This window comes from Diadema antillarum, unplaced genomic scaffold (assembly GCF_040938485.1).
Source record: "Diadema antillarum isolate AM-2024a unplaced genomic scaffold, OU_Dant_1.0 seq00000698_RagTag, whole genome shotgun sequence".
In the NCBI taxonomy this organism is placed as follows: Eukaryota; Metazoa; Echinodermata; class Echinoidea; order Diadematoida; family Diadematidae; genus Diadema; species Diadema antillarum.
This window is the reverse complement of record NW_027271603.1, coordinates 1-27,500: the sequence shown is the minus strand read 5'-3', so window position 1 is coordinate 27,500 and position 27,500 is coordinate 1. Positions and strand designations below refer to the sequence as shown.

The 27,500-nt window shown below is 37.3% G+C and overlaps 2 protein-coding genes across 2 annotated transcripts; both read right to left on the bottom strand.

Annotated features, from left to right (window-relative positions):
* Window positions 1-6,877: 6,877 nt before the first annotated feature.
* LOC139737662 (uncharacterized) lies at window positions 6,878-7,276 on the bottom strand. Its single transcript, XM_071648338.1, has one exon. It carries the CDS (start codon window positions 7,274-7,276, stop codon window positions 6,878-6,880), a length of 399 nt encoding a protein of 132 aa, XP_071504439.1.
* Window positions 7,277-14,577: 7,301 nt separating this feature from the next.
* On the bottom strand, window positions 14,578-24,200 carry LOC139737660 (androgen-induced gene 1 protein-like; the record flags this gene model as incomplete). Its single annotated transcript, XM_071648337.1, has 5 exons — window positions 14,578-14,621; window positions 15,546-15,697; window positions 18,284-18,399; window positions 22,507-22,608; window positions 24,063-24,200. Coding segments are annotated over 5 exons (552 nt in total), but the record flags the coding sequence as incomplete, so codon positions are not given.
* Between the last annotated feature and the right edge of the window lie 3,300 nt (window positions 24,201-27,500).

The window sequence follows — 27,500 nt, the reverse complement described above, 5'->3', positions numbered from 1 at the left end:
GTAAATGTACCAGTCAAGTTGGCAAACAAATAAATATTGTACAAGATGTTGCTGAAACAATCTATCTTCCAGAAATGAAAAAAGGAAATAAAAAAGTGGAATTTCTTTTCAGACACTCCCCTTATACATGTATTCAGCTGCACTGCACATATCCCACATACAAAGTCTGTACAAATACTTACAAAACAAATCAGTAGAAAAAAAAAAGAACTAAAAGGCTTCCAGATAAGGGGAAAAAGTACAAAGTGTACAATAACAAGAATTAGACCTTGGCTGACTACCAAGACTTCCGGACTTTGTTGAAAGGGTTCCATAAATATGCACCACCAAAGGCCTTTTGATTACTCAGTCCACCCCCTTGAAGCTGCCAACAGACGCATGCAAAAAAGTACACACATTTGTGAACTGCGAAGTACGCCATATCAAAAACAAAATACTGTACCCAGCCTCCAATGATAACCCACATTAATTTGGCTGGATGCCAGACTCTAAGGACAGGTGAACACCCCCTTGCTTGTTGTCATTTTGTGAAACAGCAGTTGCAAATGTAGTAAGCTTAGCATAACGTACTTGGCCAAGTGATGCCCTATACATTTCTTCCTAGTTCTAACATTCCTGTTCTTATACAATACAGACTGTACAATGTGGGGCACAATGTCCTGTGTCTAGACTCCTGACAAAGTCCAGCACTTATCTACCATGTGATATGTTGTTTATTAAATATCTCTGAAGAAGAAAACTACTCAGACAAAATCCATTAGTAAACTACCCACAATGGCTCTTTGCCAAACTGTGCAGTGTACATTGTACACGTAGTAAATGGCTTTTAAAAATAAATTCACATACTAGTAGCGTTTCTACATTTTTGTTAGATATAGGCCTACATGCACTTTGTACACTGTTCGCAATAGCTTTACATGCAATACAACTGTATCACACAGCTCAGGGTAAGCAGAAGGAATCCATGTCATTTGAGAGATTAGCTATCACTACAAATGCAGTTCAGTAACTATTTATGAATCAAAATACTGTATGAACATGATTTGCTTTACACACGTAGTGTACTTGAGTAATGACTACAAAAAGCCAATTTTCTCAGCTGATGGACCTGCATTGTACCCCAACGCCTTGACGAACAAAATAGGAGACACAGTACATTGTGCAGTATACACTGTAACAGATGTATCTTGCATAGGGTAACTGTAAACATTGATACAAAACCAGACAGGAGATGTGGCTTTCCGAGTCATGCATTGTGACCGACTTTCCACACAATTTTACCAGGCAATGACTTCACACTAAGGTGTCATTGACACACACCTGGATTAATGCTTTTGGAAACTCGAGTTTTGCATCACGATGCAAAAAACCTTTGAATTTGTGTGTACGGACAAAAAATACATGTGAATTTACTTGTGAACATCGCAAACTCATAAATTGATCCCTCTTGATTTTTGGTTTCCTTTGGAAACACGCAAAAATTTGCCCTGAGAGATGTGTGTGTAAACGATGACAAATCATGTAAACTTAAGTTTTGCATCTCAATGCAAAAAACAAACAAACAACAAAACATTATTTTCCTGTGTGTGAATGTGGCTAACAGAAGGATGGTTTTCTTGCCAAAGTGACCACCATTTTACCATGGAATTTACAGTATACTGTACTACAGCTTCTCCAGACATGCTTCACATACATAACTGTAATCATATTGATCAAAAGGAAGGTGAGTCCACACACAAATCATGCCAAATCTTGGCAATACCTTGAATATCTTGCAACCTCAACTGTAGTCTCACTCCCAGTTACAATTAAACTCCCACTTGACAAATATCATCAATAAAAGGGAGCAAACAAAACACATTAGCATGATCTCAACAGTTGAAAAGAAAACTCAATATTTACTGTATTATACATGTACATAAAGCAGGTAAATTGTATTTGTGTTTGTATAACATAATGTTCCACGAATCAAGGTGCAACTGAATTCACTATCACATTCTCATCAAGCAGGTACAAATGTACCGGTATGTGGTTTCCTGCACTATCACTGCCAATCCTGCTCTATTTCTGAATACGTAAATGTACAGTACACTGCAGAGCACAATCACCAACCTGTATTTTGAAGGCAACATACACTGTACATACACTAACAAGCCAAACTGTCGTTGCATACAATTGTACAATTATAAGTACAAAATGTAACTGTACAGTGTATGTCATTGTAGGGTATCGTGTACACTGATTGTACAAATATTTTTGAAGTGTACAGATGTACAATTTGTATGTACCCCTGATGTGCATTGAAGTGCCACCTCAGATACAACTGATTGCCCATCATAGCCAGTGTCAGGAATAAGTGTAGTCTATATGCTTCACTATGTACAATACTGTACAATGTACAGTGTACCTACATTGAGCAAAGCAATTCTGAAATTTTGAAGTTGTCTACATGTGCATCTTAAGTGTGAAGAGTGCTCATCAAAGACTGAGGTTTCAAAAAATTTGAATCAAGTGTGAGAACTTGAGAGAAAATTGCTGACGCAACTTTTGTTTGGCAAATGACTTGACACATGTCCGTGCATGGAGCAACATCCAAATGCACTGTAGCTGTACAGTTGTAAGTACAGTATGACTTCTCAGATTGCGCAATGACATAAACTTGACTGGTTTAAGAAAAGGAATGTACACCAAAACATCCTGTTATTGATGTGTACCCTGGAAATGGAACATTACCCCCAAGGTCAGGGACATGCAGTGCATGTGTTTACAATCCTGTCTGGCAAAAACAGGCTTCAAAGCAAGATTAGAACTTCCTGTCCCTTGGAACACTTGATTACAAATACTGTGTAGTCAACAACAAGTCAAGCCCGCCAAATGAAAACAGCCCTTTGCCCATGTACACATGTTTGCACAAGTTTTGTAAACGTTAAACTGTTGGCAGGAATCCTAACTTCTATAAATACATTGTACTACCCCATCAAACAAACAAACCTGAAATAACGTGTTCAGACAAATTTATGACCTTAACCCCACCACCCAGCGTACATGTGAGACACTCTCTTGCACTTATGGTCAGTATCTGATAAATGCCATATTCTGGGCACAAGTTATGCAATACCCTTGTAATGCTCCTCAAACATAGAGGAGAGAAAGCTCCTCCACTCGGGTTAAACATGCCTTTGTACTTGTAAATATCAGAGTATAATAACCATACGTACAGATGTACAGCATCTATAGACTTTCATACACTACAGTTCCATTTTAATAGTTATGCACAATCAACAGTTTCACTTCGGCAACATATTACTGGGGTGGAAGTAGGTATACCATGTACACATTTTCTTATGCAACTGTATGTTAATGCACAATCAACAGTTTCACTTCAGCAACATATTACTGGGGTGGAAGTATGTATACCATGTACACATTTTCTTATGCAACTGTATGTTAATGCACAATGTGAATGAATCATATGGGCTTAATATACACCTTAAATTGATGGGAGGTTAAGGGGTAAATATATGACAGACATTTAGTCAATAATGTTATGCTGCAGTGTGCTGATCTTCAACTATGAAGGATACACTTCCACAGAAGAACAAGTAGAAGAAGTCATGGACATACAGTAGTACATGCTGTCACATGTGAGGACAACCAGTTTGTATGGGGGGCAGACAAAACATGAGCACTTCCTTAAAACAGACATACATTGATTGTACCAGTAAACATGGAAAACAAAACATCTTGAGAAAATGCTTTGCTGTAAACATCCAGAGGTAGCCTGAGCTGAACTTTGACACAATGCACTTCTGACACATGGCAAATATATAGGATGCCTGCAAAAGAGTTGACATGTACAATAGTATAATTATTTCTGTATTATAGCAACCCTACTTCCAAGTTGTGATTACTGAGTACTGTACATCGACTTATGGCATGTCAATTCAATGCCGTAATTGCACATGTACAAACAAAATTGACAAAACCCTACATGTACCCTACAATGTACACTTGTAAGACAAGATGTTGAACGAACAAATTGCTGTACAGCACAGCACTATCCCTGCATAGGTTTTGATGACCATTATATTGGACCCAAAAAACAAAAAACAAAAAAAACAAAAACAAAAGAGAAAGCAAATGTGCTGCCAATGAATAAAAGTGGAACATGTGTACATCTACATACATATGTGCATACTGACCACACTGTACACTGAACTAGAATCTTGACAAACAGTTTCCCCATCATCCTTTTTTCACCCATTCTCATGTTGGCATTTCCAATTTTCTTCTGGCACATACCGGGTATATAATACACTGCTCATGAAAGGGACATTGAGAACACACGCCTACATGTAGAGGTACACATGGAAGTCTAGCCAAAACCTGAAATTTGGTTCTGAAGGAACATTACAATCCTCATCCACTGCAATATCTCTTCTTTGTTGTAAGTCATTATCATCAAAATGGGTCCACCAAGATACATTACCCAGTACATTTTGTTCACTGAAAGACTCCCCCCCCCCTCCCACAAATTGCCATTCACCTGCAGAACCCCCCCCCCCCCCCCCCCCTCCCGAGACAAAGTTTGTTGTTGACACTTCCTTTATCAACTTTTCATACTATTTCAATGACTGTCATGTATTATCATAAGAATCAATCTCTCTTCAGTCTTTTTCTGGCATTTCACCAAGACACCATATCTTGCCCTATATACACACATTGTACACTTTCTATAATGCCACTTGGCCATGCTCTCACTTGATCTTGATACAAAACAACAATCAAACATTGATATTGTGTTCCTTAGTATATCACAATCAGTACAAGTCATATAGCTGTTCAAGTGAGTCCGCAACCTACATACGTACAGTTACAGGTTGAACATACACTTATGTAAGTTGTAGGTTCATCGAGACACTGAACATGATATAAATGCATATTTTGATAGAGGGGGTGTACAATGCATGTGGCAAGCTTGTCAATTCCCAAATCACAACTGTGTTAAACATGATCATCTTTAAATCATCATACAGGGGCATCATACAAATTGTACTCTGTCTGAAGAACACAAATGCTGGCTGTTACTGTTGTTTCTAGTCAGAACAAATGAACAAACAAAAATTTCAGTGTGTTGCATGTGATGTAATGCAGATATATCCCCCTTAGATACATGTACACTTGTCTGTTTTTCATCCAACATCAGAAGAGCAGCAGAGGGAAGCTGTGCAGACCATCTCATACCACAGTTTTGATCAGATTACGAGAGAAATGCAGAGGGAGGTGTATAATACTGAGTACATTCAGAGTAGTAAATACATCGCAACTACGTACAACCTGCATTGGCCCTTAAATCAAAGTAACATGACTCATGAGGGCAATATCACATTGTTACATGAAGATGCAAATATGTCTGGAGTTTTAATATTGTGTAGATGGTTGATGTTCCTCAGTTACACTACAGATCTAGACCCAGCAGAACAAAACTGAAGGAAGGCTCTGTGGCTGCTATTTTTGACAGAGTTGCATCATCAGGCCTCGATCTAGACAGAAAATCTGTTCTCTGACATTTTCTGACTGAAGGGTTCTCCTACAAAAGAGATTGATTACATGAAGCCAGATTTAGCCTCTGTGGAGCATATCCCGACGATGAATACAAACTGATCTTTTGGTCTACATCAGGCCCCACTGTCGTTGCAAAACTTTGTAGAAACTGGCGCTGGTAGTGGCAGTGGAGTGGCATCATGACAGGCTCAGGATAGGTCAGAAAAATCTGTCCATTTGGAGGAGTTTTGTAATATACTTTTTACTTTACTGTTAGACAGAAAAATCCATCTGTCCAGAGTACAACCCTTTTTTTTCTTCACTTTAATGGTTCTCCTCTGGAGGTAGGGGGAGGAGGGGATTCCTTGAAGCAGGACATAGTCTCCACGGAACACGTCCCTGACAATAAAATATTGACGGATCTTTCGATCAATTTTTTACTTTGACAGTTCTTCTAGAGTTCTACTGTTACTAAACATAGGCCGAGTAGATTCTAGATGCTATCTTGCTATGTGAGGGATTCTGTGACTGTGAGGCCAGACGTAGACTCTAGTCTCCAAGGAACATATCCACAACTACATGTATAATAAAAAGAGGTGCCTACACTGGCTACAGACTGCTCTTTTGCATCGGTCTGGATTAGAAATCTAACAAATAGAGATGTAGGCTCAGCCTCAGGATAATCCCAAGGCGCTCCATCGTACAGTTGAAACTTGAATGTCTTGCGTTCGGGCTGGTCGCACTTGTCTTTGGATCAGGCCACCTCATCAGCTGAACACAATCGTGACAATGTTTTGTAAGGTCGGTTAAGGCAAGGGACTAGGGTAGGGACTAGGGACAGGGTCCAGAGTTTGTGTTTCAGTGATTCACTTAGAAATATGTAGACAGAAAGATCCGTCTGTCCGGAGGAGTCTTTTATTTTTTTGACGTTATCACTCTCCTCGGATCGGTGAAGCCAGACGCAGTCTCCGCGGAACGTATCCCCGACAACCAGATACAGATAACTAGATACAGACCAATCTTTTGCCATTCAGTCAAAGAAATCTGCTGATTACAGTGTTTACAGTTAACGTTAGACAAAAATTTTTAAACAGATCATACTCATATAGCGTAGTGTCTATTCAGCATCACAATCAGTTTTCCGACGTTTGTGATGTCACTGATGAGATGGTCAGATCCGGGTCTTTCCCCAGCTTTCCCCTACGAGATGGACCTGTCCACAGTTCTTGATAGTGATACACACAGATAAAAAAACAAACAAAAAACCATTATGGCGATGGCTACACCCGCAAGTTGTAAGTACACGTCTCACTCAACTCAAGAAAGAAATTACTCAAGTGGCGTGGCTGGGTGCTAGTCGGTCTGCCAATGTCTCTAATTTGTAATGCAACCGTTTCACAGCTTCCGCGATCAGAGATCGGTCCCTGAGTAATTCCTGAAGAAGTTCTCGAGGATCATCGCAACATGATTTCTCACAAGAACGTTTCTGTTTGTATTTGCACTGCTCCTGGCATTTCAGCACATTCAAACATTTCTTTGGCGTCGGCAAGGTGTAAGGCATCGAACGGTGCAAGCCCCTGCTGTGAGCAGAAACTCGGCTTTGTTTACCAGTCGCTTTCAGTCGCAACGAGTCCGATATTCTCCTCATCAAATCGTCCATCTCTCCGCCTCCAAAACTGCTTTCTCGGCCCTGCACTGGACATTCTGAAGTAGAACTACTCACCGACGGCATATTGGCAATCCAATATTTGGTTAGATTGGACAATAATTTGCCAAAAATTAGTACTGATCATTGGGTGTCGGTAGATTGAGCCAGCAGTCTACACCGAACGCAGGCAAATGCACAGTGCTACTTATACTGTGTGTGCAGTACAGTACAGTGCGCGTGTACACGATTTGTAACGTCGTAGATCAGTACGCGGTGCATGGGTGCAGTTTATCTGCATGGGATCCACAAACAAACGACCGGTCGGTGCTCAGTGTGGCCTCTCCCTGTTATTGTTATGATAAAGAAAAACAGTCACAGTGAATACAGTCCATATCATTCCGCTAGCAAACAGTCTAGTCTGCGCAGTGCACAAACCAATGAATTTAATCTATTCAGCCTTTTCCGTAAAAATATGGCATGTATCCTGAAATCACCACTGCATGTGAGCAATTATCATAATGGTACAAGTTATATCTCTTTATGAAGTTAACTGCTAAATGTAAATGAGAACTATATGAATTGTCGCGTAGTCAGTAGAGGCGTAGAATCGTAATCCGGTTTGTTGTTATTTTCCAGCCCGTCACGGTGGTACGATAAAAACAAGTGCGTGAACTCCACGTGCTACGATATTATGACTGAACGACCTTTCGTCATCGGCGTTCGGAGCAGTTCATTGGCTCGTCATTATGTTATTGTTCGAAAAGGAATGAATGCGTAAAGCCGCTGCGCGCTGTGATACTACACATCTCACCGCGCATGATGTCCGTTGAGAATATTTTTTCCCATTATTTCAACAATACTGAGATTATTACACAAATATCATTTAGATGGGGATGACATGTACAAACATCGGTCATCCCCAGATAAACACACAAACAAAAACAAGCAAAAAAGATGGAAGAAAAACCAGAGAAATGTTCAGCATACATTACGTTCGCACGCCGGCTTAGCAATGTTAGTGAGAGTTCAAAACAGGGCCTGTCTTATAAGACTTGTGATTGATTCAAATCAATCACAACTTTACGATTGAATACAAATCCATCTTATATTATAAAAAAATATGATTGAAATTAAGACGGAGAACTGCAATCAATCAATCACAGTTTGCGATTGATTGCAGCTTTCAAGAGATTGATTTGTGATTGATAATTGATTTTTATCACAAGTTTTTATATGAAAAGATAGGGCCCAGAGCTGCTACTTCGCTCGCTCCACTCCACAACGCAACAATCGGTAATTCAGATGTTGAAACCAAATTGCCACCCTCAAAAGGTGTAGGCCGAGGTCTTTACAGGGGAAATTCAGTCCAAATATAAGTTAGTCTGATCATAAGAAAGAGTAACATCATGAGTTCAACGGTAAAATCTTGATCGAATTCGGGATAAAAAAATAATTAGGAAGTTAGGCCCTACGAGACAGTTTGAAAGTGTCGCTAATTTTTGAGGAAACAGTTCTTGAACGGTCAACAGTGCAAATGGAAAAGTGAACATATGTCACCCCCTCACAAGTTGCGCCATATAATTATATTGTACATAAAATTTTGAAATTTCAAGTTATTCATTCAAACGCAATTATGCCCGAGGCCCAAATTCTGATATATCTAACTGATCACTAGGCCTATTCTGAAGTTATTCAACCAGGAATTGTATGTCATATGTAAAATGTATATATATATATATATATATATATATATATATATATATATAAGCCCTATGTTTCAGATTTCAATGGCAGAAAAAATTGAATTTTCATCATTTTTTTTTGTACACGATCAAAGGACTATTGTGAGGTTATGACAGTGGTCAGCTCACAGACCCATTTGCATATATCCACTGTACAAGAACTGTTTTGCAGAAATTAGCAAAATATTTTTCATCCGATTTCAGTCAAATTTTTACCGTTGAACTCGTAAGATTTTACTTTAATTTTCGTTCTGTTTGTGAGAGGTTGTTTCCTTTCAGTCCACAATTTCGAATTCCTCCAACTCGATCACGACTCCTGGGGGGGGGGGGGGGGGGGGGGGGGGGGGGGTACTATGACCTTGTCCCCGGTCCGGCAGATCCCCGCATGCACCCTGAAAAATGTTCCGCGGCCCCTGTGCTGTTGGCAGCCGCGAGATTTGCTCCGACTATGGGGCGGGTATACTGCTTCATAATTATGCTCCTATACACAGAACTCGAGGTAATTGCGCGAAGTAGGCCTACATTTAAAAACAAAAACAAAAACACTGACAATTGTGATTTATTTTACTGTTTTATCTCAAAATCACTGATTATTAGATGAGCCAAATTTTCTTTCTACACATCCAACAAAACATGTGGCTTACCACGTCTTCTTTCACTTCACTTTTTTTTCTTTCAAATAGGTCTAATATTTATTCATTTCCAATCAAATAATATAAGAAACATTATAGGCCTACATAAAACAATAAGAATTCCTTTGAAGATAACTGAAATGATTATACATTTTTATTTTTCAATGTAATAAATAAAATTGCAATAGTATAGCAATTGTACCGAAGAAAAAAAAGGAAGTATATCTACTCTCTAAAAAAAAAATCGAGTGAAAATTTTCACTCTTAAAGGAGTGAATACAAAAAAGAGTGAATTTTGAGTGAAATTGGAGTGAATTACGAGTGAAAAAGTTCATTTTCACTCATTTTGGAGTGACCTCAGGGATCACTCGAAGATTTTGGAGTGATCCCTGACGTCACTCTAAAACGAGTGGAAACGAACATTTTCACTCGAAATTCACTCCAATTTCACTCTAAATTCACTCTTTTATGTATTCACTCCTTCAAGAGTGAAAATTTTCACTCGTTTTTTTTTTTTAGAGAGTAAAATAAAACACATCCCCAAAACAATTCCTCCTATAGCTAACCTAACTATACCCTTCCAAACCATAATAATTTGCTGTAAACTATCCCCCCCCCAAAAAAAAAAAACCCATAAAAACCCACCCCGCCCATACATATCCCTTTCCTTTCTACCCCTACCCATTACAATTCTACTATTTTACTACCTAAACACAACCACTCATTAAAAAAAAACAAAAAAACCCTCAGTTACCAAAATAAACACACACACACACACACACACACGTAAATCATTCACAATCTAAAGTACATCGTAATACACTGTAATTTACAAAAACAAAACAAAACAAAACAAACATGTTCTACTTAACCTACCTTTCAAAAGGATACAATATCAGGTATTGCCATTGCTTTGGTAAGGGGAAAACGGGAAAAAATGCATCTAACACGGTTGCAAACAATTGCAAACCTAATTTATTTCTTTTAATGGAGATTTTCTTTCCTTCCTCACATTATGTGCCAAATACATTCTCCCCTTTGAGAATTTTCTTCTATACCCATGTGAAATCTTGCTAATCTACACTTCTTAATTCTTCTATCTCAAAATGCTCAAACATTATCCTGCCAAAATTCTTTAATTTTAATGCAGTTCCAAAATAAATGTGAATAAGTTTCTGAGCTTTGACAAAAAAAAAAAAAAAAAAAAACATATGTATAAGTTATCAGCAACAAAACCAAATAAACTCCCTATCATAAACTGCCTCATGAAGTAATTTGAACTGAAATTCTCTAAGATCTCCAATAAGCAATGGAGATCTCATTAGACACACAAACACACACACACACACACACCTATGCCATGGAACTCTTGTTATAAATAACACTTACATCACAAACTCTTCTTGCCGCAAAATGATTTTCTTGCCCCAGAGTTCAAAGCTGTTGTGTATTTTATTGTGTTTGAATCCTGGTATGCATATAATATCCATGTTTTTAAAGGTCCCGAGGAGTTGGTGCTTCATTTCATGTATTATAAAGACCTGGTAGGTACTAGTAATGTGGGGATATCAAGGAGCCAGGGAAGGCTGGCCTGAATCACATACAGTATCCCTTCAACAAAATGTGTACAGCTTTGTCACTCATCTCTATGTTATAACATACACACCCAAAAAATCTCAACAGGAGTTGACCATCACTGCTATTTGCTGATGTATGGCTGGCAAGCGCCAAACACAGGGGAGGATCTAGGATTTCCGTAAAGGGGAGGCGCCCTGACAAAATTAAAGGGAGGCGCAAGAGCCCCCCCCCCCATATTTTTTCTTTTTATTTCTTTTGTTTCAACAAAAAATAAAGAGGGGCGCGCGCCCGGTGCGCCCCGCTCTGGATCCACCACTGAAACGTGTGTGTGTGTTTTTAAATTTACTTGTACTCCAGTGGGCAGCAATTCAATCAAACCACCCATGTTTCCTCACACCCCTGGGTCATTAGTATGATGCTGTATGTTCACACACATAGGCCCTACATAATGCACAATTAACATATGTCAACATACTAGTTTAATGCATTTGTGCATGAGATATACTCTGCACACATTCACAAACATTTCAAGACACAATTATGGCATCCATAATTACACCATTCAAGGAAAAAAAAATGATATTGCATGTCATATAGAAGTAAAAACAAATGCTTAAGTGAGATTATATGCTCCAACACCCATTACAATTATGATCCATTCATAACCTAGAACAAAAAATGCAATGCAAAATCTTTTTTTTTTAATCGTCTTTTTTTCTATGATGTTTAGGAAGCTTTGCAAAGCACATCGTCTTCTAGACTACTACAGTATTGTGCACTTAACAGGTGCAAATTATCAGTATTGCTACACCGTATTGTATTATCATTAGTACTCAACAAGTACTGTAAGGACTGACCCCCCCCCCCCCCCCCCTTTCCCTAGATGTAGCACCAATAGGCCTTATACCGACAAAATGCCAAGCAGTGGCAATATGAGGCATCGGAAGACAAAGGGTCAAAATCAAAATGTTTCTCTCTTGACAAAGTAAATATATTGTAGAAATCGCCAGATTAAGCAGTCATGAAATCTGTGTACAGCTGTATAAAAAATTTATTAAACAGCATATAGCTTTAAACATCTGGATATACTCAACATAACTGTCATAGTGACTGCAGTTGTGACTCTGTTCATAACCCCTTTGTTATGAAAAACTAGAATCATCTGCCTGTGTTGTACATCAGCAATCATTTGAGCTGCCAGCAGAACTAAAGGGAGACTTGGCAACTCTGATAACACAAGTTTCCTTCAACAAAAGTGTTGATGAAGGTAATTTTAGCAAGACATTATAGTACAAATCATAGTATACATTATAAAAACAATGTAATACACGACCACTTATACTGAAACAAGGAATGCACACACTGCTGAATTACACATGTGGAATGTCAAGTTTCACACCACAACTAATTTCTAAGTCTTAACATGAAAAGTCTGGGAACATTTAGACTTTCACCAGCGATAAATCATTTTGTCAATGAAAAAAGAGGATAATGTGCATTTAATGGATAAAGTCATAAGTTATCAACCTTCTCGGCATGCTCTGTGACTGCCTTTAAGAATAAGCTGGACAAGCATTGGAAGAATAATGTATTTGACTATGAATAACTACCCGTACTACATTAAGTCCTTGGTTTCAAGCAGTTTTCACCCTTTCCTGCCATTTGTATGTCCCACAGAAATTAGAGTATCACTTTAAGATACATATCTGAGTGAGATTAGCCCAGGCTAAACATTGGAAGGATCAAGAGCAGCCGAGGATACAATCCTGATCGATGAACAGGCTCTGACCTACACCATTGTTCCAGAAACGTAAAGAAAAAGTAAAGTATCTGAAAGCTAAAGATTTGCCACTGGGCATCTGCCTGTCAGAATAAGTAGGACAACACAAGGACTAATGAGTATCTTTTATTCACAAAGGCACTCTCATATTTAGGCAACAGAGATGGGTTTGAAGATGAATTTGTCTTATTTCTTAGTCTTTATCCCTCTCTCTACATAGGTAATGTATATAGACGTATATGAAACTTTCATGAACTGGAGCCGGCAGCCTTCTTCACTGCATGAAACTTTTGTGAATTGCCACCGGCATTCAAAACATTGTGCAAACAAAACCTTTCGCATGCATTTTACTTGCACAAAATTTGCAAAAGTTTCAAGCACATGAAAATTTCAAGTTATACATCTGGAAATAATTCTGATGGTATTGCATCACAATTTGCTATGCATTTTTCATACCACTGCCACACAAATGATCTCTTCTGTAGCAGCTTTCTTCCATAGAAGTATACAGGACACCACTTGAAATATTATTCATTGGTTGAAATTGCTAATCAACTTTGAGTTGGAAAACTAATCCCTGTACAGTGTACGCACTAGTCATATCATAGAGAACAGATGTCAGCTGGATAAGCAGTTGCAATTGCACATCTGAACCATATTTTTTTGTGAGAGAAAGACTACCTGGTATACATTGTATTTGCTTAATGCTTTGTTTATACCATGATCCCTGCAGCCATAGCAGCCCCATTTGCCTGAATCGTAGTGCTGCCATGGGTAGGAGAGATACTCTCCTTTTTTATTCCCTTTGCAATCTAGTCTTATTCGTCCCAATCCTTGCTCCAGTTTACGTTTTATCTATCAGACAACGTTCTCACGGCGTCTGCTCTGGCTAGACTACACATATTTCACGTCACATCCCACAACGGATCGCCTCCAATTTATGGCCTATGACAAGCTGTCACTTTTTGCTGTGCTCACGTCACCCCATTTTATCATGGCCTACTAGGTTTCCCATCAGCATGGTGACTGCTGTGGTAAATTCTATGACAGCATAAAAATCTGACATGGCATCCATAGCAATATTAAACAGCCTGTCACGTTTGCCCATGCCATCCCACTGATTGTCTCACGTTCATCCCATTTTGTCCACAGTGGCCTGAAACGGGACTGCCATGGCTGCTGGGAACATGGCGTAAACGTAGCACTACTGGCATCCACCTCACAGTTATAATTCTTCAGTTTCTCATTACATGTACTTCACAATTACAAATTCCTCTACATCTCAGTACATGCATACATTTCCATGACGCTCACTCCAATAGCAATTACACATGGGGCATATCATCCAGTTCATTAACCCACACTGTACACATATTTTGCACCACAAATATAGAAAAAATGAAAAGAAAGAAGAGCATAGTTTACTAAATATGTGACACCTAATAAATCCACCAGATTGTCATAATTTATAGCAAATCATATAACATCTTCCCATTTTCTCTCTCTCTTTTGGAAAATGCATAGCTTTTCTTTCCAAAGTAGTTATCATTTTGTTTTGCCCAAAACCATAGTGCACAATTTCATAGTGAAACAATGCCACTGGTAAGTCTTCCACATTTCTGGATTTGATGCAGCAGAAAGTCTTCCCGTCAGTCAGTCAATCTTGGCATACATCAGATCTGGATCTGGAAGGTTACCTACAGAAATAGACAAAAGTTTTACAAACAATAAGAAATGAGAGAACGATGAAGGGAAGTCCTGAGGTGAGCTACTGTACACATAGTTATGCTCACACAACGTTCCTAAACTTAAAGACAACCTAGAACTCAAAGTTTCAATCTTCACTACCACAGTAATTAGCTTGTAGATAAGCCCCAGGCAGACGCACTCAGAAGTTAGCAATAAATCGATGATTAGAACCACAAGACATCTCAAGGTTTAATATGCTCTATCCACAAGCAGTGACTGTCAGAATTATTATCTACACAATTAGGAAATTCAGCATCTTTTCAGTTTTAGCGCATGTAATGAAAGAGCACTTTAATTCCTCTATTAGAAAGCAGGGATTCGAGAATAGTATTGCCTTTAGCATATGTCAGTGACAAGTGCAGGCCGTGTGTACTTTTCATAAAAATATAAATTTTGTGTAATTCTCCTTATATTTTCTTTAGATCATTTTCCATATGTGGCATCACAACTGTAGTCTTCTTTTCATCCAGCAATGGCTGCACCAAAATTTTAGAATTTATAACTTTTGGATCAATTGTTTGATTTCTCTCAAACTTTTACTTATGCACTCTACTCATACTGCCACATTCACTCAATCTATATTCATACTTGGAGGTTTCCTTCCTCTTCAAATACTGTATATATGTGGAATACCGGTATTTCGCGAGGTTTTCATTTTTTTCGCAAATTTTGCGAGTCGGATGCTATTCGCAAATTTAAAAACACATGAAAATATCAACTCTCATCCCAACATGAATGTGACGTGCACGCATACATTCCTCCGTTCAGTGCTGTACTCCACAATCGCAAATTTAACCACTCAGGAAATTGTGGGGAAGCCTGATTCGTGAAAAATTGATATGATAATATAATATGGCATATATAGCACTTACGGCCAAGTGCCAGGTTGCATCTTTCCCCCACAAAGTAGGCTGCGACAAACAGGGCAAATGCTACCACAAAAAACAGCACAAACTGGATTCCATTGAGAACCTCAAGCACAGGATAGACCCAGATACCCTTGTTGAACCCAAGAAACATCAACCTGCAGATGAAAAGTAATCAGAGGAGAGTGAACTTCAACATGCCGGCATAAACATTTTGATCAACATTGACAGTTGTGTCTTGGCTCCCTGCCATCTGGCGTGACCGATTTATTTCGACCTGCTCGCGACCTTCACCCATTCAGTATCACTTTGCAATGTGTCGAGACTGAACACAAATAATTGATCACCATCTTGGATTCCAATAAACATATTTATCAACTCTATGTAAACATTCCTTGGCACGTAACATAGGATGATGGAATGTTGACTGTAACGATGCTATATTTGATGCTATTTGATTACCGGTACACGAGATTTAATCAACCAACCTCCTTATCAGAAGTAACAGATTGAGCTTTGCTCAGCATCACTAAAAGAAGTTTCGACAAGCAATCTCTGAACTGATAAAAATACCAAAACACAAACAGTTGAGAACAACTTCTGGGAAGCTAGTCTTGAATAGTAGTCATATTGACATAGATAAGGAGATTTCTGTACACAAGATTATCCCATGTTACAGCAACATAGACAATCAAACAAAGAGTGTGAACTGACTCTTTCTAACCATAATGAAGAAAGGTGATAGCAAAGGATTTATTTTGATAGACAAGAAAGGACATTTTGGAATAACCTGGAGAATGCATAAAAGTCAAAAAATTATAACTTTTTTTATCAACAGACTCAAAGTGGTATGCATACAATCACTGCTTGATGAACAATCATTATTGTTTCACTGGGCTAATTAAAAGTCTATCTATCTATCATCACAGCCAAAGGACAACTATCAAACTCCAATCACTAAACTGCAAATGCAGCCGTGTAAAAAACATTGATTTTGAAAGAATTAACGTATATTGTCTTTGACACTTTAGATAAAACAGTTTTGTAAAAGGATAGGTTTTAATGACACTTTTTTCACTTTGCATATTTAGAATGTGATTACATAGAACATATTGACAGCATATTGCACAAATTATTTTATGATCTCCTCAGAAAGTATGCAATGGACATTTAGATTCACTGCAGGAACCACATACACCATTTTTGTAATTCTTCGAGCAGACTCTGATTTAATGAAAAAAATGACCTATTCTTATGTTGTTTGTAGAAGTTGACACAATGAATGTGATGCGGTACTCTAACCTTGTTTGTTTGTTTCTAGCAGTTGGCACTTAATGTGTTTCAGCTTCTTCAGCCTTAAGGTTACATTATCCTATCAACTCGGGAGGGGGGGGGGAGAGGAAGGGGTGCTGTTGAAATCATTGCACCATTAAAGGACAAGTTCATGTGGATTGCATGAGTACAGCTGCACTATCTGTTGAACACAGTGAAAGTTTGAGGAAAATCAATCAATCCGTTCAAAAGTTATGAATATTTGAAGTTTCTGCGCAGTCACTGCTGGATTAGAAGAGTACTAAAAAGCTTGTGATGTTGCATAAGAACAATATTAGGAAAATATGAACAGAATTCCACATTTCTTTTTCAAAGAGCACACATTACCTCAACTTGTCACTGATGTAATATTATTACCCTGCCTTCTAAAAGAGGCAAGTCAAGTGCTCTTTTAACTTGTGAGAAAAACAAAAGTATGTTGAATTCTCTTATTTTCTTTATATTGTCTTTGCAAGTGACATCACAAGCTGTGGTAGTCTTCTCATCCAGCTATGACAGCACTGAATTTTCAAAAATTGATAACTTTTGAACAGATTTTCTGATTTTCCTCCAACTTTCTTGGATATGCGTTCTACTAATATTGCCACATTCACTCAATTCACATGACTATTAAGGTGAACTTGTCCTTTAAATTGACGCTCTGATATTTACTCATATCTTTCTTCATGTGTTATGTGCTGTTGTTGGTTTGTTTGTTGAGAAAGACATGAAATATGTTAAACAATTTTAGTGAATCTGCATGCAATAACAAAGAAACTGTTCACAGAGTTCTTTTTCGGACCACCAAAATTTCAAACTCAAAGATTTTAGTGGCCCCAAAGGGTCAAGCCTTGCTGTATGGTATAGCAGGATGTCGGTTATAGATGGGAAAAGGAAGCAACTTGTCTGCATGACCAACAAGGAGCACCAAGTTGCAGAGATAAATCATGACTGAGAACTGAACCTGGCCAGAGCGAGGAGCTTTTAAAGAGCAAAGAAAACGGAGGAGACTAATACCCCATACTGCCGGCATGTTTCAGAGCCTCCTCCAGGAGGTTTGAAAGCTCGCTTGAAAGAGAAGTTTCTTGTCTGTTTATACTGCTCAGGCTGGTTTAGCCAAAGCAGGTCCAACTTGCTCCATTCCCTAGTTAATGGTTCCCCTCTGATACATAGTGCTTTTTGAATTTCTTACAAACCACAAAAAGTGATTGAGAGTGAAAGTGTCCAAGTTGTCATATCATTTGTTTATGCATTGTATGTGATGATTGTAAATGTTAAGAAATGTATAAATTTGTTCCATTTTCAATCCTGCTTTTTGCGAAGTGCAAGGGGAGATATATGCTGTTTTCAAGAATCAGAATATGACACAGGTAAAGAAGGATCTTGCACAAGTATAAAAAGGAAAATGAGAGCCAGAAAATGGATATAATTACCAAATAATGTACACCAGCCCAACAAATAAACTGCTGAGTATTCCAGTCTTCCTCCGTGGCTGGTTATGCTTCACAAGATACATCTCTATCAAAAGGATGAACAGCAAATTTGTATGCTGGGAAAACAAACAATGTGGAAATGGTATTGCAGGAGCAAAGATGATGAACATCATATGAGCACAACTGAAAATATTAAACAGACCACTTACTAGTATTTGACTTTCAAAATGGTATGGTATTGGCACAACACATGCATGATCTTGTTCCAAACAATTTTTTTTTTTCCAGTATGCATGTAGGAAGTACAAGTATATAGCATATTTTTGGATTGGGAAGAGGATTCAGCTTTTAACTTTTTGTGAGATACTTAGAAACCACTTTATATGAAATGACAAAGAGCATACAATTCTAAAAGAAATTCCAGGTTTATTCAGTGAAATCTGTTGAGAAATGGCTGAGGTATCCAAAAACAAAGTTAAACAAAGCAATCCTAATAAAAGGTGGGTTGTGCTTTTTATTAGGATTGCTTTGTTTTGCACAGAATCTCAGCCATTTCAATTCAATTCAGTTCAATTCAATTCAATTCAATTTTATTGTCCGTTTCTGGAAATTTGTTTTGTTTGCATGCATATCCGGTTACATCGATACATATACAAGGCACACGTATGCATTGTAACATAGATACAGTTGAACCTCTCTTATCCGGCCTCCCTTTATCCAGATCTCTCTATTATACGGACGCAATCTCGCCGTGATTTGTTTTTTTTAATAATTACCTGAGGAAAGGGGGATTCCCAACTCCTACACAAACACACATGAATTACATATTACTTTCAACATGATTAACATACATTACATCAAATTTCCTTCCAAATTGCTTACCTTCAGACATTTTAACATCCCCAAACATCCCCAAATGTAACAATGAAAAGGTTGCAGTATACACATCACTACATGTGGTACTACAATGGGCTACTAGTACATCAGTACATGTGTATGTGTATGTACATGTATAAAGCATTGAGACTCCCGTATCCGGCCAAATCCCTTATCCGGATGAGCCCCGGTCGCGACTTGTCCGGATACGAGAGGTTCAACTGTACATTCAAAACCAATTTTCATCGAATAAACTGAAATTCCTCTTAGAATTATATGCACTTTTATATTTCACACGAGGTTTCTCATTATGCCACGAAAAAAAAAAAGTGGAAACCTGAAGCCCCATCTCAACCAAAGCTATACCATCCCTTAAAAGGACAAGTTCACCTTCATATACATGTGGGTATAGTGAATGCAGTGCTCAATATTAGAAGAACACTTCAGTGAAAGTTTGAGGAAAATCAGACCCCCCCCAAAAAAAAAAAAAAAACAAAACAAAAAAAAAAACTCGGCCATCAGGGCACGATCATAATGAAATTTTCCACTTGAATTTTTTTGAAATTATAAATTTCTAATTTCAATTAATTAATGATGCAAATTAAGCCCACGATCATAATTTAGCCTAACTAAAAGCATTGAGAGTCTACCTTTTGGTTATCTGTTTAAACAAATTCAACAATTGTACATAATAAAAACTCCCCAAAGTAATTCATTTCAATTCTTATGTATTTTATTGTTTTGTTTCTTGTGTAATTCCTTGCTCTTTACGTTTGTTTTTTTTTTCAGTGTTATTTCATAGCACATTGACACTGACCACTTTTTTACCATAATCAGCTTAAAATTAATCAAAGTGACAAATAGTACAAATAGTAAGGTTTTCATGAATTTTATGACATAGCACTGTTTCCATAGGAAATGTATACAAAATCCCAAAATTACGCCCATTTGGACATGACATGCAGTTACAAAAATGGGCATAGCTTCCTAACAGTATGCATAGATGTTGCAAATTCGGTCTCAAAAGTTGCGCAAGACTTGAATAAAAAAGGTCATGAAACCTTGTAATGAGGCCTTCTCGCGTTGCAGAATTATTGTGCAAAATGTTGAGGGGGCAGATTTCCACCCCCCCCCCCCAACCCTTCTAGGGTTTAGATGAATGAGGTATTGGATCATCAAATATGTACAGAAATTACTTTGTCAATTTGTTGACAGTTTAGATATTGTAGAAGGAATGTCTCCTCTATCTTTCTCATGACATTTCATGAAAATTTAAGTTTCTTTGCTATATGGCTTGAACAACTTATAAAAGCCCTGTACACATCAGAATAACTGTCTGTGCTTATTGCATGTTTTCTACTGAGCTGGGGGGGGGGGGGGGGGGACTTTGGCACCTCCATGGGTTTGCCTTTGAATATACACCCTTTTGACTCAATAGATATTGTACAAAAATGTCTTTTCTACAGACCTTTTTCATGACATTTAATCATCTCATATATTTCTTACTCATTTTCATTATTTATTGTAATTATACACTGTATCTTTTTTTTTTTTTTGGTATGTTTGTACTTGTATTTTGGTATTTTGGTATTATTCTGGTATAGATATTAATTTTTCCGGTAAACTGTGCACTTAGAAACATCGGTATTAAGCGCCTTATAAATGTATTGTATTATTATCATTATTATTACTCTCCAACTGATTTTGATGAACGACTCATTTAGATTAATTCACATCCACTTGAAAATGGGGACCTTTTCATTTGACATTTACTTAAACCTGACTCAATAGATATTGTACAAAAATGTCTTTTCTACAGACCTTTTTCATGACATTTAATCATCTCATATATTTCTTACTCATTTTCATTATTTATTGTAATTATACACTGTATCTTTTTTTTTTTTTTTGGTATGTTTGTACTTGTATTTTGGTATTTTGGTATTATTCTGGTATAGATATTAATTTTTCCGGTAAACTGTGCACTTAGAAACATCGGTATTAAGCGCCTTATAAATGTATTGTATTATTATCATTATTATTACTCTCCAACTGATTTTGATGAACGACTCATTTAGATTAATTCACATCCACTTGAAAATGGGGACCTTTTCATTTGACATTTACTTAAACCTGACTACAATTTCTTTTAATACTATGTGTGCACAAAATTAATGTAGTATTTGCACATTTCAAGTCAATGCAATACATGTATTATCAAATGGCTGTGATAAATTGCAAATTGGCAGTTGCTCAATTTTTTGCCCCTGATCATCAAATCTTGTCCTTGCGGTATTCAGCGGTATTACTTCCTCCTTTCATTCTGATAAGTTTCCTATCACACCATCTGTTTCATGCATTTGGATACGTGTCATCTATACATCTCTGTAAGTGGACTACAGCATCCTTTTACACATCCTGTTAATCTACATCCTGTCTTTCACTTCATATTTTTGATTGCACGTAACCGCATTCTAAAGTGACTTCAGCCAACACGTTCCACATGGCCCTGGGAGTTAATGTTCATGTGATTGACAATTGATACACATTGCTTTCCTGACAGTTTTTCTGCCGGCCAGTTGTCTCTGAAAGTCAAATTCAATAAGGTTCTGCAAATATTCCTAAACCATACAGTCTTTATATTTCTGTCATGGCTGAAAACTAATATGATGTCAGGCCTTGAATGCCATTTGATTTTTATAGTCTTGGCCACTTTGGGGTTTGACTCTCAAATATTTTGTAGGGGATGAAGGCTAATATTGATTTACCTAAAAATGCTTTGACTTTCACAATATCTATATGACAAGTGTTTCTTTGCCTGGGAACAAAAGTTACCACTGTTGTTTTAGGAAGTATACTGTAATAACTTGATATTTACTCATGAAAATATTGGGGAAAACATAACATTTTAGAACATATTCTGGATGAAATATATATGTGTGCATCAATGCAGATCTACGAAATGGAGAAATGAATGTTTTTGTCCTTTTACTTATTAGATATTCCAATTACTTTCACACGAAAAAGGGGCATGGCCAATAGTGGCTTTAAACCCTTTGAATTTTGGAGAGGCATCTCTTCCATTGGCCTCATACTGTAAAAGTGGAAACTTTTGCGGTGGGTGTTGAAATTTTCACGCATTTCGCACAACCAGAAACTAGCGTGAAAATAATAGACAAATATTTTTGTTTACCATATGTTTCTATACTTAATGTGTTGATTCCACGGAATTAAAAACATGCGAGCCTCTTCTTACCTGGCCAAGCACAAAAAAATTAGTCACGCGAAACTATCCACTCTTACAGCAGTCTTAGTGTAATTTGAGCACTGTGACTACAAGTACATACCATGGCGTGGTTGATCCAAGATGGGTACACAGCTTCCTGTTTCTTGGGAAAGATGAGTTCTCTATCGACAGCGAAGATTGCCCAGAACATCACCACTACCAGCTGGTCAAAATAACAGAAGCAATGATGCATTACGGTGAATTAGAATCAATAGTAAATTTTATGATGTGACCATTCAATGCGTTTATGTTGTTCACATTTACACTTTCAATGGAAATATGTACATTTTTAAAAATTCTTCCTACATTGTGATTCACCACTATTGGTTATACCACTATTTCAGAATGATTCCTGCAAAGCCAAATTTTTAAAACAACGTAATAAACCTAATAAAGATCAAATACAAAGTTCTGCAATGGAACAAAGCATGATTTTAGGGAAAGATGCAAAAATCTGCAATTGCACACAAAAATGGGATGGTAACAAAATAAAATGCAGATATTACAAAGAAGAATACAACTTTTGTATCAAATGACCAAATCATAAGTTTTTGAACAGCAAACAGAAAATTTGTAGCGTAGAGTTTTAATCTTTACATCAATTTTAAATAAATTCCCCAAATGCTTATCTTGAAAATGAATGAATTCAAAATCTTGAATTTCTGGCATGTCATTATCTACGGGTTATAAGACAAAAACATTCATGATTGAGAGGAGGAACGGGGAAGATGTCACACTTTAAATGTAAACAATCTAAGAGAGGCAAAAATCGTGGCTTTAAGGGATCCACACTTCACATTAATCTATCATTAACACTAATAATGTTGTTATGCCGACTGGTAGGCCTCTGCCATAATGCATGGTTCTCCCAGTAGGTCTAAAGTATGTCTTGCCAATGGGGAACAACAGGTTTTCACATAATTGTCAAAAATGTTAATGACATGTTTGTCAAAAATGTGTTGAGGCAGTGTTTACTTTCCTTGAACTAGGCTTCCATTTGGATGGATGGCTCAATTGTTTATGGGAGTAGGTATTCAGGTATTTTTTTACCTTTAAACCTTGCCCTTTGAGCCCATGGCCAACAATTCTTTGAAAAAAAAAAAAGATCACTAAATGGGAAACCTTTAGGCATTGCATAGATAAGGGAGAAATACCAAAATGTTGGCAATTTGACCTTGATATTTGACCTTGAGCACTCATGCCGAGTTTCATTAGGATACCGCAAAACAGTTTTTAAAGGGGATGGCTAGTAACTGATCAGTGGGAATCAGTGGGAATGCTAAAGGATGATTGTTCCAATCCTTGTGAGATTCATTTAAGAGTATTATATATCTGTTGTTGTGTGAAAATTGTTTGCTTCAGAATGGTCTCATATTCAAGTAATGTGCAGTTTAATGTTTCCAGATCGCCCCGTCACTGTACAGGCATGCTAACCTGGAAACATTAAACTGCACAATAGAAGAAAGCATTCGATTGGTTTTTATTCAAAATCCATTTTTTTTTTTTTGGGGGGGGGGGGGGCCTCCATCTTCACCAAGGATGAAAGTGCTTATGTAATGAATTTTCACAGTGATTATATTTTGCAAGCCCACAACGAAAAAGGAAAGAAAAACTTACAGCTCCTATGGGGAACGCCAAAGAGCAGAGAAACCAGTCTCTGAAAGCCAGGAGACGTCGACCAATCGGACTCCTACTTCCTGACGTCATGATCAGATCAGTCACACAACATATGAAGAAGTAGAATATCTGGAAAAGCTGCAAACAAACCAAGTCATAATTAAATCATACTTTAGAATCAAGAAAAATGAAGACAAGCATGAAGACTTCATATTGATAAGAGGTCACTTTATCTTGCCTTTGTCTTACTGGGTAATCAACATCCTCAAGACGCTTATGTCCTCATGATCAGTCAATATACATGTCACACTGTATACATGTACAGTACAATATGCAAATATAATATGGTTTTATAAAGGTAACAAAAACATAATATACTACCATGGCAATGGCCAATGTACCGTATGTCCCCCCCCCCCCCTCCCCCCAGAAAAAAAAAATTACAATGGGACCCTCTGCAATGATATTTTTAAAGATAATGAATCAATCCAAATACAAATTCAGGGTATGAAACTATAACTCATTGCCCACATCTTACAGAAAACCCCATTCGATTTGCTTCAGTGATCAAAGAGAAATGAGGAATTTTGTGGAGGATGTCAAGAATCTCTTCCCTCCAAGTTCTGTCTATTGTATTCACACAAAAAAGCATTGAACTTGAAGTGGTAAACTTGGAAGAATCAGATTCATGATACACTTAACAACTTTTCACATTTCTCTGTGACAGCAACCAAATTGAATGGGGTTTTCTGCAAAATAGAGCTAAGATGATATATTTTAAGACCCTGAAGTAGCATTTAAACAATTTAATCATATTGGGTGTTATCAATGCGAAAATTTGATTGTATTTATTTATTTTTTTTTTGGGGGGGGGGGTGGACATACTGTAGAGCTAAGTTTGTTTGTTTGTTTGTCTGTTTGTTTAGATTTATTTTACTGATTTAAATAGCCATTGCAGAAGAAATTACATGCTTACAATGGCAGCAAGCCTCCTATGGGACCAACTGCTTTTAAAAAGTCTTCTCAGGACTTAAGTATTATGGGGTGAATTGCCTTTATCAACAGGAGTGAAGCTGCAGATAGAATGAGTTGTATGTGTAAAAAGAAGAAATTGAATGCTTGTGCTATCCTATGTCCTTTAGCTTGAATCTGTTTGCATGAAAAGTAGCTATTGTTTGCAAGCAAAAGCAATTGCTAATGCAAGCAAACACAAGTGTGGTAATTGCTTTAAAGAGATGAAGCCTTTGCTTAAAAATGTATGAATTACTTAGCGTGAAGTGGAACAGCTTTTGCTTTATACGATGCACACATCTAACTTAAGCATCATCTTCATGTTCGTATTCAGAGAAAAGCCAAAGTTGAATAGGAGTAGAAAGAAATCAACAATTGCAACTATCAACTGACTAAGATATATTGAAACTATTTTGTTTCAACAAGCAATGGGCCATGCACACATGATGACATAGGCCCTATATGGCATAAAATAAAAAGCAGCCCTTTGCAATTGAAGACCTGAATATAAGAACGACCCAAGTCCAATTTTTCGCCAAATTCAGTTTGACATGGGATATTGTAGCTTATGCATGGACTCATCTTGTGTATAAATGATAAATCCTAATAATCCCTGGATGTGCCTGAAATGAATGAGTTAAATATTATATGAATGAAAGAATGAAGGACTTGGGTCATTTTTACATTCATATTATAGCGCCCTCTCTCATCCTTCTCTCATCTCTATAGCAGAATATCATGTATATGATTCAAAGAACGACCGAAGTCCATACGATTGAAAGAACGACCAAAGTCCATCAGGCATCACACAAAATGGCCTCTCCACAATTAATGTAAATGTTAATTGTCATAATAATAATTTTATATGTTCTGATTTGTATACAATGTTGCCTTCCCATCACAGTTAATAGAATATTATTGGACATATAAAAAAGATATGAAGTTTTTTTAAGTTTACTCGAAATGGTCTTCCATCGTTTGCAAGCAAAAGCAATTGCTAATGCAAGCAAACACAAGTGTGGTATGGTAATTGCTTTAAAGAGATGGAGCCTTTGCTAAAAAATGTACGCAATTACTTAGCTTGAAGTGGAACAGCTTTTGCTTTATAGGATGCACACATCTAACTTAAGCATCATCTTCATGTTCGTATTCAGAGAAAAGCCAAAGTTGAATAGGAGTAGAAAGAAATCAACAATTGCAACTATCAACTGACTAAGATATATTGAAACTATTTTGTTTCAACAAGCAATGGGCCATGCACACATGATGACATAGGCCCTATATGGCATAAAAAGCAGCCCTTTGCAATTGAAGACCTGAATATAAGAACTACCCAAGTCCAATTTTTCGCCAAATTCAGTTTGACATGGGATATTGTAGCTTATGCATGGACTCATCTTGTGTATAAATGATAAATCCTAATAACCCCCGGATGTGCCTGAAATGAATGAGTTAAATATTATATGAATGAAAGAATGAAGGACTTGGGTCATTTTTACATTCATATTATAGTGCCCTCTCTCATCCTTCTCTCATCTCTATAGCAGAATATCATGTATATGATTCAAAGAACGACCGAAGTCCATACGATTGAAAGAACGACCCAAGTCCATCAGGCATCACACAAAATGGCCTCTCCACAATTAATGTAAATGTTAATTGTCATAATAATAATTCTATATGTTCTGATTTGTATACAATGTTGCCTTCCCATCACAGTTAATAGAATATTATTGGACATATAAAAAAGATATGAAGTTTTTTTAAGTTTACTCGAAATGGTCTTCCATGGACTTGGGTCGTTCTTATATTCAGATACTCAATTGCTCCAACAAGCACAACTCATGCAAAGCATGTCAAGCAAATGATCAAGTTAGAGCAATTTCTTTTTAGAAATCTGTATGCGGTATGCATATCTTTCGTCCCTGCTCAAACCTCCTTTGCTTGCCTTCACCATTCGCCGAGCAATTTCTTACACCGTTTCAAGAAAGACGTCAAAGTTGTAAAAATTCTAAGATTGATCTTAGTTTTAGAACAAGATTGACACTTTCTGTGACTTAAGGTTCTACAATTCAAGTAAATTATGGAGAATCGATAATGTTTATCTGTCATTTGTAAGCGAGAAAGAAAGACAGAATGAGAAAGAACAAGAAAGGAAGAGAGAACAAAGGAAGAAAGAGGAGAATGATTTTGAAAAAATCGTAAGAAGATTAATAACATATAAATGGATATGTGGGTCAACGTATTGCCGTACCGGAGGAGAAGAGGAACGAACTGGGCACCGGTACCAACCAGCTCGCGTGCCCCCGGGCCCGGGCGCGCACTCCAGTGCCTACACCGAATGCAATGCTCGGGGCAGTCGTGGAGATGCAGAGCCTACAACTGCAAGTTCACTTACCATTGACCAAATCGTCAGAAACTTCAGAT